Source organism: Phascolarctos cinereus, unplaced genomic scaffold (genome assembly GCF_003287225.1).
Source record: "Phascolarctos cinereus isolate Bilbo 61053 unplaced genomic scaffold, phaCin_HiC Scaffold_3;HRSCAF=262, whole genome shotgun sequence".
NCBI lineage: Eukaryota > Metazoa > Chordata > Mammalia > Diprotodontia > Phascolarctidae > Phascolarctos > Phascolarctos cinereus.
Genome location: NW_027555736.1, coordinates 86976965 through 86992597, shown reverse-complemented (window position 1 = coordinate 86992597; position 15633 = coordinate 86976965). Strand labels below are relative to the sequence as shown.

At 36.3% G+C, this 15633-nt stretch overlaps 1 protein-coding gene and 1 long non-coding RNA gene across 2 annotated transcripts in view; one reads left to right on the top strand and one right to left on the bottom strand.

Moving 5' to 3' along the window:
• The window catches only part of LOC110209583 (uncharacterized), a 40295-nt gene extending 32859 nt beyond the window's left edge, over nucleotides 1-7436 (top strand). The window contains exons 2-3 of the long non-coding RNA XR_002324866.2: nucleotides 3355-3458; nucleotides 7149-7436. This is a non-coding gene — a long non-coding RNA (uncharacterized LOC110209583). The remainder of the gene's footprint in view (nucleotides 1-3354; nucleotides 3459-7148) is intronic.
• The window catches only part of FGFR2 (fibroblast growth factor receptor 2), a 116778-nt gene continuing 104617 nt past the window's right edge, over nucleotides 3473-15633 (bottom strand). The window contains 6 exon segments of the mRNA XM_078151020.1: nucleotides 3473-5213; nucleotides 7679-7719; nucleotides 7722-7783; nucleotides 9442-9579; nucleotides 11199-11269; nucleotides 13396-13518. Coding sequence (XP_078007146.1) covers nucleotides 5049-5213; nucleotides 7679-7719; nucleotides 7722-7783; nucleotides 9442-9579; nucleotides 11199-11269; nucleotides 13396-13518 — 600 coding nt within the window. The 3' untranslated portion in view covers nucleotides 3473-5048.

Genomic DNA, 15633 nt, shown 5'->3' with positions numbered 1-15633 from the left:
TTCATTTGTGGTCACCAGTAAAATAAGGGAGTTGGGCTAAAGAATCTCTATAATCGATCTCTTACAATTTTCTATTTGGCAGGTATTCCACTCAGTGTTTTATCCACTTTATGGGTAAGAAACTTAAAGTTAACTCTCAGAACCTTTGTTTCTGCCTGTTTTCTTACCCTTGCTTCCTCTCTTCCAGAAAGGAAGAGAATAAAGAATAACTTTCCTTTTAATTACAAAAATCCATAGTAAAACAATCCACATTTGTACCATTTAGAAAACTTAAATACCTAGTATTTGGATGCCAATGTCTCAGAGAAACATAGTTACACATTCTTTAAACCAGGAGCTCTTAACCTGGGTGGGGAAAGAACTTTTTTTTTAAATTGATAACTGTATTTCAAAATAATTTCTTTCCTTTATAATCCCATGCATTTTATTTTAAGCGTTTAAAACATGCCAAGAAGGGGTCCATAGGCTTCAGCAGAAAGCCAATGGGATCTGAGACACCAAAAATGTTAAGAACAGCTGCTCCAAATGAACATTAAGGATAGACGCTTGGCAAAGTTTGGGGGAGCAGGCACTAGAATCTACTGAATATTGCTGAAGGAAGTCAGACATAGAATCCTTCCACAAAAAGTCAGTTAGTTTCTAAGTGTCTCTCTTTTTTTAATCTATGTTTTATTGTATTTGTTTATTTTATTAAATAGTCGCCATTACATTTTTGGAATAAAATGATTTTTTTTCATCTTCTTCTGACAGACTGTCCCTCTCCTGCGGCTCTTCTCCGTGAGTCCTGGATTTTACCCTGACTTAGGGCTATTTTTCCCTTCTATTCTGATGCTCCATACCAAACAACTCTCCAAGTATAAGCTTGTCCTACCAGGCTTCTCTAAGACTTGATTGATGCTGCTGGCAATTAATTAAAGAATGAAAGAATTTCGTTTGAAGAGCCTCAGCAGCCATCTCCCCGAGTCCTCAAGGTTCTGCTATCTTGACAATCTCCTGGCATTTTCTGAGAACTCTGCTCCCAAGTTTCTTTGTTGTTGTTCAGTCACGTGTGACTCTTCAGGACCCTATGGACTTGTCCATGGGATTTTCTTGGCAAAGATACTGAAGTGATTTGCCATTTCCTTTTCCGGTGCGTACCCATTTTACAAATGAGGAACTGAGGTAAATAGGGGTTAAGTGACTTTCCCACGGTCACACAGCTAGTGTCTGAGGCCAGATTTGAACTCAGAAGTTCCTGACTCTGGGCCCAATGTTCTATCCCTGTGTAGGTTTCACTGTTTCCCTGCTATGTTTCTAGCTGTGTCAAACTCTACAATTCTCATATCTATCAGTGTTTTGAGGAAAATTCTGAATCACATTTTCCAACTAATTTTTGTTGGTGACCCAGTTTGATGGTCCCACATCTACAGTTGTTAAATTTCAACAGAAAGTCTTAGAGTAATTACACAACAAGCAATAGTTTTAGCAATGGGGGGGAGGGGGCAGAAAGCACAAAATGGGAAAACCAGTAGCATATCCTCAAATATGGGGAATAAAGAGGACTACTGAAAGTTGAACTGGATGCTGGGCAGGACTCTGTGATTAGACTTTAAAGAAATTGGTGCCCACATAGTGCATTTTGAAGACATGGCAAGTATAGAAGCCAGTTCTAACTTTCATTTTTGCTGGTTTGCCAAGGGTGCTCTATTTTGCTCTATGGAAAGAACCAGGTCAGCTGCTATGCTATGGTCTATTACCTCAGGTAATTACTAGTTAGACTTTTGGGGCTGTTTTTCAACCACCTTCAGATTCAGGGTCTACAAGTTTAAACATAGTGCTATCTATAGGAAAGTTAAAAATCAGTTTCTTCTACAATCAGTTGATTTCAGGGCAGACAGTCATTAAGGCCCCTTACTTTGCTACTAATTGGTTATGTGATGTTGGATGAGTCACTAGACCCCAAAAATCCCCCATATCAAGCAAAAAGTATTTAAATATTTTCTATATGTTAAGCAAGGGTATAAGTGCAAAAAATAAAATAAAATAAAACAGTCCCTGGCCTCAAAGAGTTTGCATTTTAATGCTGGAAACCTATGAGACTCTTATGTTCTATGGCAATTATGACATCATGGTTAGACTAATTCAACTTATTTTTCTTGGGTCTAATAAGAAAAACTGTGCAATTCATCACAGAGTTCCTAGTTTGAGAACTGGATAGGACCTCAGGGACCATCTTGTTCAACCCCCTTATTATAGAGCTGAGGGGGGAGCCTTACAGCTAGTAAGGAGAAACCGTATCCTGACTCTGAATCTAGTCTTCTTCCTACTATACTGCAATTCAGCATTTCTAAAGGAAAGATTATTCAGAAATAATTTCATAGCCTACATTTTGCACACCCTGCTCCCTTCTCTCCCCTGCTCATAAGTATTTTTCAAGTAACTCTGAGACAAAGCAAGTTATAAAAGAGAAACTAGCAAGTTATAAATTTTCACTTTTTATTCCCTCTTCCCTCCCTCAAATAGAAAACTGGATCACAGAAGTGTCTAGTAGTTCCTTTGTAAATTCTCAATCTAGGGGTAGTGTTATTAGAACATAGAGGCAGCTAGGTGGTACAGTAGATAAGAGTGTAAGATCTGGAGTCGGGAAGACCTGAGTCCAACTTTGACCTCAGATAAACTTTAACAGCTGGGTGATCCTGGGTAAGTCACTTAACCTCTGTTTGCCTCAATTTCCTTATCTGTAAAAGAGAGATAATAATATCACCTTCTTCCACAGTTGTTGGGAGGATGAAGCGAGATGTTCATAAAGTGCTTTGTAAACCTTAAAGCACTAAATAAATGCTATCTATTATCATTATTGTTATTATTATATAAGCTCATTGTGAGAGTTGAGGTCGTCTTACTCTTTGAACTTTTATTTCTAGAACCCAGAACAGTATCTGGCATTTAGTAGGCACTTAGTGAACATCTGATTGGTTGCCAGGTTCCGGTGTATAACAAAATCAGAGAAAAAGGTTAAGAAAGGTTAAGAAAAACCAAAAGATAACTTTGGTTTCTTGCTCTCTGGTTCTGGGAAGACTCAAAAGGGAATACAAAAAAGGTTTTAACAATCACAGGACTATATTAATTGACAGACAAAAAAAAACCCTATATCTTTTTTATTTTGTGAAGTAGCTTTTGATGGAAATTGTGCTGTCCTCTGGGCAACTTTTAAATTTTTTACCTTCGAATTACAATTTAAAATCCAATCTAGAGGATGTTCATCTGACTTGTCTCTAAGTAGCCTGGCAGCTCACAGATTGTCCAGTGGACATCTTCATCTTCTATGACCTTTGGTTCCCCAGAAGGGTCACTCTAACCCTGCTTTTCTTGTAGTAACAAATCACCTCCGAGTAGCTGCCTCTACCCTTTTGCCTCTCCTAGAACAGCCATCATCATCAACACTGCGGCCAATAGCGCCAAAGAGAGCAAACCATTTGGTAAGACACAAGAATTAAAAAAATATGCTGCGTGACGTTTATTTTGTCATGTTAACATTAATATCTGTAGAAACATTTTATTGTCAGTATAAAAGTTAACAATTTTTTAATACTTTCTCCAATTTCTTAATACGTAAAATCAGTGTAATCTGCATTCATACCGCATGGCTATAACAAAGTGAGTGGGTGTTTTGAAAGCAAAACACAATACTTTAATACAAAATGATTAATACAGTGATCTTTCCTCTGAAATCAGTACAGGTCTGATCTTTGGGTGAGGTCTTGTTGGAGATAGGGTGAAGCAATCCCTTAAAAAGATGGTAGTATTCTTCAATCATCAGCAGAATAACTTTGCATTTTAATTTTCATTTGTAATATTTGAAGATCCTAAAAGGCTTCTTTTAAGGCCAAAGAATCTGGAACCTATTATCAGAACTCACTGAAGAGAATACTAGCTAATCTGATTAATGTGCAACTTCGAGGCAAAAGCCCAGCTGCTGAGAGAGAAGTACATTCTGCTATCATTACAAGTCAGCTCCATCCTCTTAGAATGGATTAAGGCATCTTCTTAAGAGAATGATGGTACTCTTTGTCCTGGGAAGGACAATTAAATATTACATAGGTTCCAATGATAGATACCAAGGATACAAAAAATATAATACCTTCTTATTAAAGGATTCTTTTAATATGGACATTTTGGGTTGGATAAGAATAATCATCTGACATTATAGTTTAAACACAAATAAATCAAAGCTTAATTCCCCCAAATTAGTTATATAATGTAAATATTTCTTTTTTTTTTCCAAAGGATCTGATAGCTAGTAAAGTCTGAGCAATATGTCAACTAGTTCTCTGTGCTGCCTGCATAGAAATGCCATTTAAATTACAAAAAAAAATAAAAGATTAATTGTTTTGTACATTACCAATTAGTTAATAAATTAATGTTATACCATTTTCCCTGAAAGCAAAGTCTTTTTCCACCTCCGTTAGGTGAAAATTAAGAAATTCTGTGTAGAACAGCATTTATCAAATAGCTGTTTTTAAAAAAAGAGACTAATTTTCTAGGTGCATTGGGACATCCATTTTTAAATCAATACAAAAAATAATTCATTGTAAATATATAATATATATATATTTATACATACTTTGAATATATTTACATACATCCAGCACTATATACTGCATTTGTGCTCTGTAAGTGTGTGCTGACATATATTTTCTCCAAATATTACAAAATAAACAAGGAAGGCAGAACTTGTGTTTGCCTTAAGTCCAAAGAGTCCATTGCCAGTAAATTTCCAGTTGCTGCTTCCAGCAGGCCAGAAAGTTGATGTGGCGTGTTAGCCAGTGCTGTCCACTCCCCATAAACATTCATCTTTTCCTGGTGAAGGTTAAGAGCTTCAAAATGTATAAATCCTTACACGTGTCCCGACCATTTTTTTCTCCAAGTATTATTTATTCCTTATTATTCATATATACAAGTTGAAACAACACATTCCTGGAGAAAACATCTCCCTGCTCATTGTAGGTAGGTTGGTGTTCCAAGTTCCCAAGTGTCCTTCTCTTTGAAGAAGTGAGAACTCACTTTTTTCATGTTTTAACAGTGCCATTTATGTGTTGATACTTGGGAAGGCATGGTTCATAAGGCATTGGATCTGGAGAAAACACAGAGTCATCTCCTGAAGAGCACGAGCTTCTTGTGTCAGGATAACTGGGTGAATACTGTTCCAGAGGTCCACTCAGGTCCAAGTATTCCTAAAAAAGAGCAAGGAAGGCACTTAATGTTAGACTAGTGATTTCAAGTTGTGATGGAGAATGATGTTTGTGCCAGAATCAGGTAGCACCACCACGAGACATGGAGATATCTTTAGTATGTATTATCATATTATATAATAAACAACATTATATCTACATTAAAATATTATAGTAATATACAGTATATCATTAGCATATTTCATGTATATTAAAGAATTTATTTATGCTAGAGTAGATACTTAATATGAAATTCATTACCTTCAGGCATAGTACATGAGGAAAATATAAATAAATATCAAAATAAATTCATAAATGATGTATCCATAATTAATTATTAAAGAGAATATGATATTGTGTAGGTTATATTCCCAAACTTTGAGGGATCAATGTTTTCTCTGTGTATAGCTATCAAACAGACTACTGGAATAAGAAGGGAAAAGGAATTATTAGTTTGGACCTACATGGCAAATCTTTTGTTAAAACAGAGCAAGCAGCTTCTCTGGTTCAGCGAAAAACAACCACCAGTGCAGCTAATGAGCCAAAACCTGAGTTGATACCCACAAACTATCCTTTGGTGTCATTACCCACACCTGGTTCAGTCATGGGGCTATTCTTGTGCACTTTTATGTACCACTTGACTCTGCTGGAGAAGAAGCACATTTTGTGAACAATAATGTGGGTATAAAGGAGCCCAACCTCAGCTTTATTAGGAAACTAGGCACAGAATGTTGGCAACTATGCATTAAAGAAAAAAATAATAATAATTTATCAGAATGGTTGGCAAGAAGAAAAATCCCCATCTGAAATGGTGGATGTGTCAGTTCCAACAACATCAGCATTAACCGTACAACTGGAAACAAACACACCCACCACATCAAAAGGGAACTTTTCGCTTACAATGATAAAAATGAAATTTCGTCCTAAATGGAACCATTTTTCTCTAGCATATGGTAATGATTTCCAGAAGGAAAGATACTTCAATTTTTTTTATATTCCTTTGGTCAATATGACTATCTGCTTTTTATTTTAGAATATTAAATTGTACTTTTGAAATGAATGGAACTACTTATAATGCAAATAAATAAATAACCTAAGAGTTAGAACAGTGATTGGCTCATTCAAGCATCTCTTTAGCACTTCTCTTGTTTTCCTAAAATGGCCAGAACTGTTTTAGTCTGATGTTAAAGGGAAATATATCTGTAGATTCTAAGTCTAGGGATAAGGAACTTATACTAGACTGAACAATCTTGGCAAGAGAATAAAGTTCATTTTTTTTCCTTAAGATGTTCCTTCCCTTTCAACTTGTGATGGTCAGCTGTACTTACTTAAATGTAGTTGCTCCCTTTATCCAACCACAAGGCATGATCCGACCCACAAGATAAACCGGCTGCCTTGAGATTTAATACTGCCACATTTAATTATTTTTTTAAATTACTCTCAAACTATTTTCTAAACCAGACATTATTAGAAAGGCTCCTTTTCCTTCTTAAAAGATCAGGTATCCAACTTTAAAAGTGATTTTTAAGAGACTGGGGTTGAGTCCCTCCATTTAGGAATTTTATGACTATATCCTTAATTAAATTAAGTGCTTTAGATCTGGAATAGTTTATGGAGGATTCTCTCATTAAACATTTCAAACTCAACTCACAGTTTTCTCTATAGGGCAAAGATCAAATTGAGAGGTTTATAAACTTTTTGATGAGGCCATGACTTTTCTTTGTCCATGAGGTTTCACACTTTAGATAACCACCAATACCACCTACATCGTCTTTCCCATCTCCGTCTCATTTTCATGTCTAGCATGGTGTGGCTACAACTGTTTGGATTTGCTGGGGGTAAATTTAGGCAGTGAGGAGCATTAAAATGCTTCTTTTGTTGGACTAAAAATGTTTTAGCCAAAGGTATGGCTTATTGTTTTTTGTTTTTCTTTTACAGAAGCTGCTCATTCCTATCCTGAAGAGGAATTTATGAGTTTTTTACTCTAATGGTGATGATCAGCAGGAAACAATAATTACTTCACCAAAAACATTCAAGTTAGCCTGAAATTTGCTGTATGCTCTTCCTCTATAAAGCAGAATCTAATTTGTACATTAATTCCAGCTCCTTCCACACGTGAAATTAGTGCAAAAAAATCATATGCTGGCTCCCCTCCCCTCTCCCACACAGAAGGGCATAAAAATATACACAAATAAACACATTTTGTGAATGCTGTGATGCTAAAAACATGATGAAGTCCCTTCTCAGTGTATGCCTTTCTTTTAGGTTTAATAAATCACAACCCTGCAAGTAAGGCAGCTCCAAGAAAAATCATGATTTGATTAAAACACATAGTTTAACTCTGTCTGACCCCAGAAGGAAAAATGATAAACTCTACTGCAAAATCAGACAGTAGAGTTTCATATTTCAAGGAATTATATTCATTCCTTGATTCATTAACGATGAGCTTCTCTTTAAAGGGAACTTACCTCATTAGTTGTAAGAGTGAGAATTCGGTCTAAGTCTTCACCAACTGCTTAAATGTTGGTCTTTGAGAAGGTACTGCATGCCAACAATCCCGCATCATCATATACCTGAAAAACATTCAATTTCCTCAGTAAATTAACTTCTTGCTAGCATGTATGACACTAGAGTATGCTATTTTAAGAAACCTCCATCAGTATTTTCCAAACAGCCAAATAAATAAAAACAGCAATTTTTATTTAATAAAATAATTCACTCTCAAGTTACTCTGAATAGTGATCTGAATAAAAAATATTTTATACCAAACTTTTTATGAAGAACATTTATTGCATCAAAGAAGGTACAGCTATCTTTTTAAAAATTGTTTGAATGAATGAAAAAGCATGTATTAAGTATTTATTATATGTCAGCATTTAACACAGTACCTGATACATAGTAAGCACTTAAAAAAATGTTTATTGTCTGACTGCAATCCCTGTGCACAGCACTGAGGATAGAAGTAGAAATTATTAACTGATTCCTTCATGATCAGATTTTAGGTGAAATAATGTCACAAGGGCTAGATGATTCCATAGGAGCACTGCTGTTAAGAATAATTGGTTGAGCCTCATCATCTTGAGAAGGTAAGTCTGTATTCTACATTGATATCTAAGAATCCACCTTGTGAATTAAGAGTCATTCTTGTTAGTCTGATCATTCACCGATTAATTAGCTCTTTGAGGCCTAGATTCATGGGCGTCATAGTGATTATGGCTTTGGTCAAATCTATTATACTGAAAAGAATAGTAAGAATGACAAGAATACAATAAATGTCTTTATATAATATAGCTATTCATTAAAAGTCTGTCATACACTGAAAAGGATTCATAAGATTTATTGTATGAAATCCTGATGAAACAGCACACAATAGAGACTATAGTCTCTTGTGCAATCACTTGGTATAACATCATGTTTATTCTTAGTTAATCCTATGCCTTGGTTATTTTATGCCTCTATGTTTAGGAGACTCATTCTTTCCAAAGAGGGCTCACATTGCACAGAAGGCACACATATCACTAATGATTCACTTGGTTTGTATTTAAGTAAAGTATACATTGAAACCAGCTCTAATGGCATTGTAATTATGTTTGGTCCCCTAAAGATGGATTCCATAACCTATTTTTATCTTTGAGCCAAGCTATTGTCAATCAGATATTGATCCATTCAGCTTTTAGGAAAGGCTGTATGTGTTAACCAGTGATATCAATACCTGTATGAGTCTTCAATGGACTTATAAAGAAGCTGTTCTCCATTAGTTGGGCAAGCCCATACACAAGCCTGAAGCAAAGGGGAACCCAAGGCAACAGGAGCCATGACTTTCTGTATAGCACACAAGGATGTCTTAGAAATATTATTCTGACTCTACTTCTGATGAAAGATGAACATGACAGAAAAATGTACTGGTGGCGACCAAGTGAGAAGATAGAATGCTAGGAAAAGGGAATCCTTTGAAAGAAAACAAAGCTCGTAGCATGATTTAAAGACAACAGGTCCAAGTCTTATTCCATACACCTAAAGATGATGTCTCTTTCTTTTGTGAGCAAGTAATGGTTGTCAGTATAACCATCAATCTTGGTTCTGGGACTGAGCCCAGAAAGCTTCAGCAATTATTCTTTCTTATAGCATGTTTAGATAATCAAGTGGCTTATGGAACTTAAATAAATCAGGACATGCAGTTTGAGTGTGATGAAATCCTAGCACCGCCCCCAGAGTATACAATGGTCCTTACAGCTCATTGGTGCAGTTGGCTGGTTTGTCCATCCTGTGGCCTTCCTTAAGCAGCTTAAAGAGTTCCTCCACTGGGATTCCCGGATAGGGTGATCCCCCTAAAGTGAAGATCTCCCACATTAACACCCCAAATGACCAGCTGCAGAAAAAAGGAGAAAGTAAAGCATGAACAGGTTGGTATAAATCCAAAGAAACTTAAACATGGCCCATTTTAAAAAATAAATTAACACTCAGCCCTTTCCTGCTTTTGAACAAGTGAATAGACTGTCCTGACAATTAATCTTCACATACTCGTTTACTTCTACAATGATCATGGCCCAATATTTATACAGACATTGAATGATGACATACGGGCGTTCTGATGGAATTTTCCTCTGAGTATTCAAATCAATTTAAACAAATGAAACACTCACCAATTTTTTTTTTTATGGATAGAGTTACCAGTTTGAGGGGCTAAACCCTCTTTATCTTCAAAGCCCTTTTTCAATGTTCAGCCTAATTCTTCAATCTCCCCACATGACTGACCACAAGGGTAGTTCTGTACCAGTATAGGCAGATGACAGAATGGGGCCAGCTAACTAATTCTTGCAAAGAGCCTTTTGAGTTAACATTATCCCCATTTGACAGGTGGGGAATCTGAGGCACAGAGGTTACGTGACTTGCAAAGGTCACAGAGGGAGTTAGCATAGAGCCTGGATTAGAAGTTAAGAATTCAGTGCCTCCAGTCTGCTTACTCAGAGGATGACCCAACACGTCAGGAGAGTTTCACAAAAGAAAAATAAAGCTTTAAAGGTATCATAATAAGGGAAAATGCCCATATTCATATTGGGAGTCTGTAAGTTAACCATTTGGGCTTTTTAGGCCTAGATCAGCACAGTCACCCCTGGTAGGGTAAATCAAGCAGAAAGACTTGAATTTCCAAGATAAATCAGAAAAAAAAAAGAAGAAGAAGAAGAAGAAGAAGAAGAAGGATTTGTGATAGGAATGACCCAGCAAATTGCAGCTGTGAAATCCCGGCCATTTATGCTGGCATTTTAGTATGGAGAAGTAAAGCTGGCTGATAATATTTCAGAAGAAGAAATGGCAGAGTTGATTTTAACAGAAAGCCAGGAATATTTTCCAAATTTCCAAATCTGAATTCTGTAAATCATGTGAGAGCTGACCCTTTAAACACACACATACTCCTTTTAAAAGAATGCTGACTTTGCCACAGAATCTTCATTGCCATTCTCTATGGCATTTTATCAGGGATGCTAAGATTATATACCAGGAAACCTTTCACAGAATAAATATAGCAGGCAGGGCTTTTGGAAGCCATATAAGCTAACTCCATCTCACATAAATCTGCCTTGTTTTTAACAAGGCAGAAAAAGATTAATTAAAGAAAACTGAAGTGGAATGAGAAAAGTTTCAGGATTATTTTTTTAAAGGAAGTTAAGGATATGCCAAGAGTCTGGCAAATTAGGTGCTTTGTTGCCGCACATCCGTAAATAAGTTCAAGGGGGGAAAACTTCCGCACTGACAGAAGGAGGTTAGCATTTTCCACCTTTCATGTGCTTTGAAGCCAGGCAGATTAGTAACAGAGCATTGGTTACCAGTCTACCATAAAATCCTTACTTTCTAAGGCCGACTCCTCCTGCACCTTCTATTAATGTGTGAAATGCAGCAAGCACTTAAAGATGAAGAAAGCTGAAGAATGTTCAATGTTTTCAAACCTCAACCCAAAAAAGAAACCGAAGGGAAGGTAGCCTTACTTACACGTCACTTTGATGTGTGTACACCCTATCAAAAAGGGCCTCAGGAGCCATCCACTTGACAGGCAGTCGTCCCTACAAATATAGGAGGAAAAAAATAAGAAGTCACATTAAAAAAAAAAAGGGAGTTTACCTTAAGCTGTATCAACCTAGACACATCCTATTCAGTTTTTTAAAAACGCATTTTGATGTTGCCCATCTTTTAAACAAAGGAGTAGGAATCACCACCAGTAAGTGTTATGATGTAGATCTGGGCTTGTTAAATATTTCACCACTTTTAAGAGTCATAGACAGATAACCCTCTTAAAAAGACTTATTTTTCAGTTCAAACTAGGAGAGTTATTGTGTTCATATCTGACTCTCCTTCATTATTATAACTGAGAAGCAAAAAATGAACACAGAAAATTTTATGTCCTTAATCTTTCTTCTGAGGAGCCTCCCTCTTGAGGGATAAGGAATCAGGATGGTAGCTCCAGAGCTAGAAAGGCTTAGAGGCCACCTAAGACAACCCTCTTACTTTAAAAGAGGGGAGGAGGTTGAGTAACTTGTCCAACATCACCCAAGTTGTAGGCATCAGAGGCAGGATTTTAAGCCAGCTTTTTCCAATATATCATTTTTATTGTTGATCAGTCATCTCAGTTGTGTCTGAGTCTTTGTGACCTCCCTTGGCAAAGACACTAAAGTGACTTGCCATTTCCTTCTCCAGCTCATTTGACAGATAAAGAAACTGAGGCAAACAGGGTTAAGTGACTTGGCCAGGGTCACAAAGCTAGTAAGTGCCTGAGGCCAGATTTGAACTCAGGTCTTGCTGATTTCAGGCCTGACACTGTCTATGTGCTGCCTAGCTGCCCCCAATATACCATACTGCCTCTCTGAAAGAGCTCATATGGAAAGATGGAATATAATAAAATGCTTGTCATTTATTTAGGAAAAGGGACTAGTTCTGAGATTTCATTGAGATGGTAAAATTCTGGTGATGAAGCTCCATCAACCAAGGCAAGGTAGCACTGTCTATGCAACCAGTATTAGACAGTTGCTAAGTGACTTGGCCAAGGTCTCACAGCCAATATGAGTCAGAAGTAGGATCTGAACCCAGGTCTTTCAGGCTTCAAGGCCAGTTTCCTTTTCATTATGTCAATAGAAACAGATCCCTGTGGCTACATATTGACTTTGAAAACCACAAATTAGCATTACTTATGTTGAATTGCATTTTTATTTATTTTGTTAAACATTTTCCAATTATAATTTAATCTGGTTGAACAGCACTGGAGAGGCTGATACCTCTTCTCTACACCATAGCTCCCTCTTTAGCAGTTTTTAATATAAAGTAACTATCGCCAATGTCAATCTTCAAACATTCTTCTGTTTTTTGAAAAATGTAGGAAGGAGAGTAGAATACGATGTAGAGAGGGGAAGTAGGTAAAGATGAAAGGAAGAGCAGAACAGAGTCCATACCGGAGAGGCCCTTTGGAAAGTGCTAGTGCCATGGGAAACCCCTGATCTAAATAGCAGGTGACTGAACTGCCCTTTGCCTTGGGGAATTTAAGGCAAGCAGGTAATGGAAATGAATTATAGCTTTGACTAAACAGGCCTATACTTGGTGATGAGAAGGTATGTGATAGGAAATCAGTGGAATGAGTGCTCAGGAAATTGGTTGATAATAAGAAAGGGTAGTTGAGTTCTTAGATCCTAAATCTCTTCTTTTGCATTGGCATCATGGTATGTGGTGTTCAAAGGTATCTGTGTTGGTCTGGCATCATGATGGACTAATCCAGTATCCACCCATAGCGGGCTCCAGAAAGGAGGAAGTGAGTGACAATATGGTGCTGAATTTATCCTCAAAATATATATAACAGCTGAATTTATTCTTGATTTCCTGTGAAGAGTGTTCAGCAGTGGGCATGGTCAAATGCAACAAATCTGAAGAAAGAAGGCCTGTGATAAGAAAATTAAGTCAAACTAGAGTTGGAAGAGACCTCGTTTGGTCCAACTTGGTGGTTTTGTGCATGAGTACCCTAAAGCCCAGGGAAGCTGTGACTTGCCTAAGATAGCAGAGGTCTTAGAACAGAGGTCCTCTGACTTCACAGCCAATGTACCAGCCTTGAAGTAAGAGATCACTAAGGTTCATTCCAGTTTTAAAATATGATAATCTATCATCTAAAAAGATACTGTCCCTTGGATCATGGTTGCCATCTACTTACATTTGTGGTCTTCTTATAGTAATCTATGTTGTTGATATCTCTGGCCAGGCCAAAATCTGCTATTTTCATCACATTGTTTTCTGTCACCAAAACATTTCTGGCCGCTAAATCTCGGTGAATGCACTGAAAAGATATAAAGAGAAATCATTTAAAACAACCTACTTCACACCAGTGGGAAAGTAAGTCATGTTTTACATCACAGAAAATTGGAAGTTGTTTTCTTTCCAGTCAAAGATAAGTTATCACTACCTGATTTATTTTTTCAAGGTTTTATTAATGCTTTCTCTATCATTGAATCATAATCGTAGGGGCAGGAGGAAGAATTCAGAGAAACTCTCTTACCAAAGAAGAAATACAGCTAAGCACATATACCTGATATGGTGAACATTCTGCCCTGGTTGTCCTAATTTCCTTTTTTTTTTTTAATCAATTTTGGCTTTTATGATATCCTTTGTCCTTTATCTGGTTAAGATTCTCCTCCTAAGCTATAGTTGTAAAAGGTACCTCCCCCTTAGTCTCAATTTAAAAAAATGTGGCCTATATAAAAGCCAAGTATCCATTTGATCTTATTGAAGTGTAGGGTATAAGATGATTGTCTAAATAGGAAGCCAGGTAGTACAATGGTTAGAGTGCTGGACTTGAAATCAGGATAACCTGAGTTCAAATTCTTACTCAGGCACCTACTAGTTGTATGACTTTGAACAAGCTACTTAACCTTTCTTGGCTTCCATTTCCTCACCTGTAAAACAGGGATAATAATAGCACCTCTCTCATGGAGTTGTTGTAAGGATCAAATGAGATAATATGTAAAATGATTTGCAAACCTTAAAGTGCTATGTAAATGCTAGCTTCTATTAAAATTATTATCTAATTTATATCCACCTACTTTCCAATTGCCTTAGCAGTTCTTATCAAAAAAGAAATTCTTCTATAACAATTTGTTTTCTTGCATTTTGAAGAACTGGACTACCATTCTCAATTGTTTCTATTGCTTATTGAATTTGTTTCCCTGCTCCACTTAACTGTTTTGCAACCAGTACAAAATACTTTTGATTACTGTCATTGTATATAATAGTTTGAAGTGTGCTAATGCGAGCTCCCTTCATTCAAGTTTTTTCTCATTATTTCCCTTGAGATTCTAAAGCACTCTTCCAAATGAATAGCTATCATTTTGTCTAATTCTAGAAAGTATTCCCTTAAAAAGTTGATCTAATAATACTGAACCTATAAACTCATTTGCATATTATTGTCATTTTCGTTACTTTGGCACAGCCTAACCATGAGCAGTGAATATCTTTCCAATTTCTTAAGTCTTCCCTTACTTCTGTGAAGAGTACTTTGTAGTTTTATATAAACTTTTTATATATCCTAGCAGATCAGCCCCCAGATATTTCATGCATTCTACTGTTATTTTGAATGGAGTTTCTCTTATGTTTTCTTCTTAGTTTTCTAAAACTGACTTTATGGCTTTTTTCCTTTTTAAAAAAATGATTGGTATCATTGGTTTTTACATCATCTTCATTTTCCAATAAATCCCTTTCCCTTCCACCACTCAGAGGGCTGATTCTATAGTTTTATCAAAGTCACTTTGTTATTATTGTTGTTTTTCCTTCTTCAAAGTGGGCAGAATAGCTATTTTGTGATTTTGTAAATGTTTTGGCACAGTATTGATACCCAAAGCTAACACACCATATTAGTAATGACTGGAAATAAAAATTGTTATCTAAGTTTTATCCTAATAGTATTAAACATTATTACAGATGAGTACCCCCTTTTATATGAAGTCTTTCCTGGTTGCCACAACTGCCAGTGACCTCCCCAAGCTACCTTTTATTTAACTGCTTTGAATTTATGTGTGTATATTCTCTTTTTATTTATTCCATATATACTTACATATACACATATATAATATATCTCTACACATACATACACACATGTACAAATTCTTGTTATTTTCCCTTATAGAATGCAGTCTTTTTTATAACAATGATTGGCTCCTTCTTGGTATTTGTGTCCTAAGCACCTAGGAGAGTGCTTGGCACACAGTAGGTACCTAATAAATGCTTGTTTGTTGGCTGGTTGATAAACTAATTAAATAAAACTATTACATGCCATAGATCATAGGACAGCTCAAAGTTCACTCCATGCAAGTTAAGTAAGGCTACTTTTCCATGGGCCATTCCACTAAACAGTCCAATTTTATTATTTTTACTTTCCCAATTAGTCTTCATTTTCACA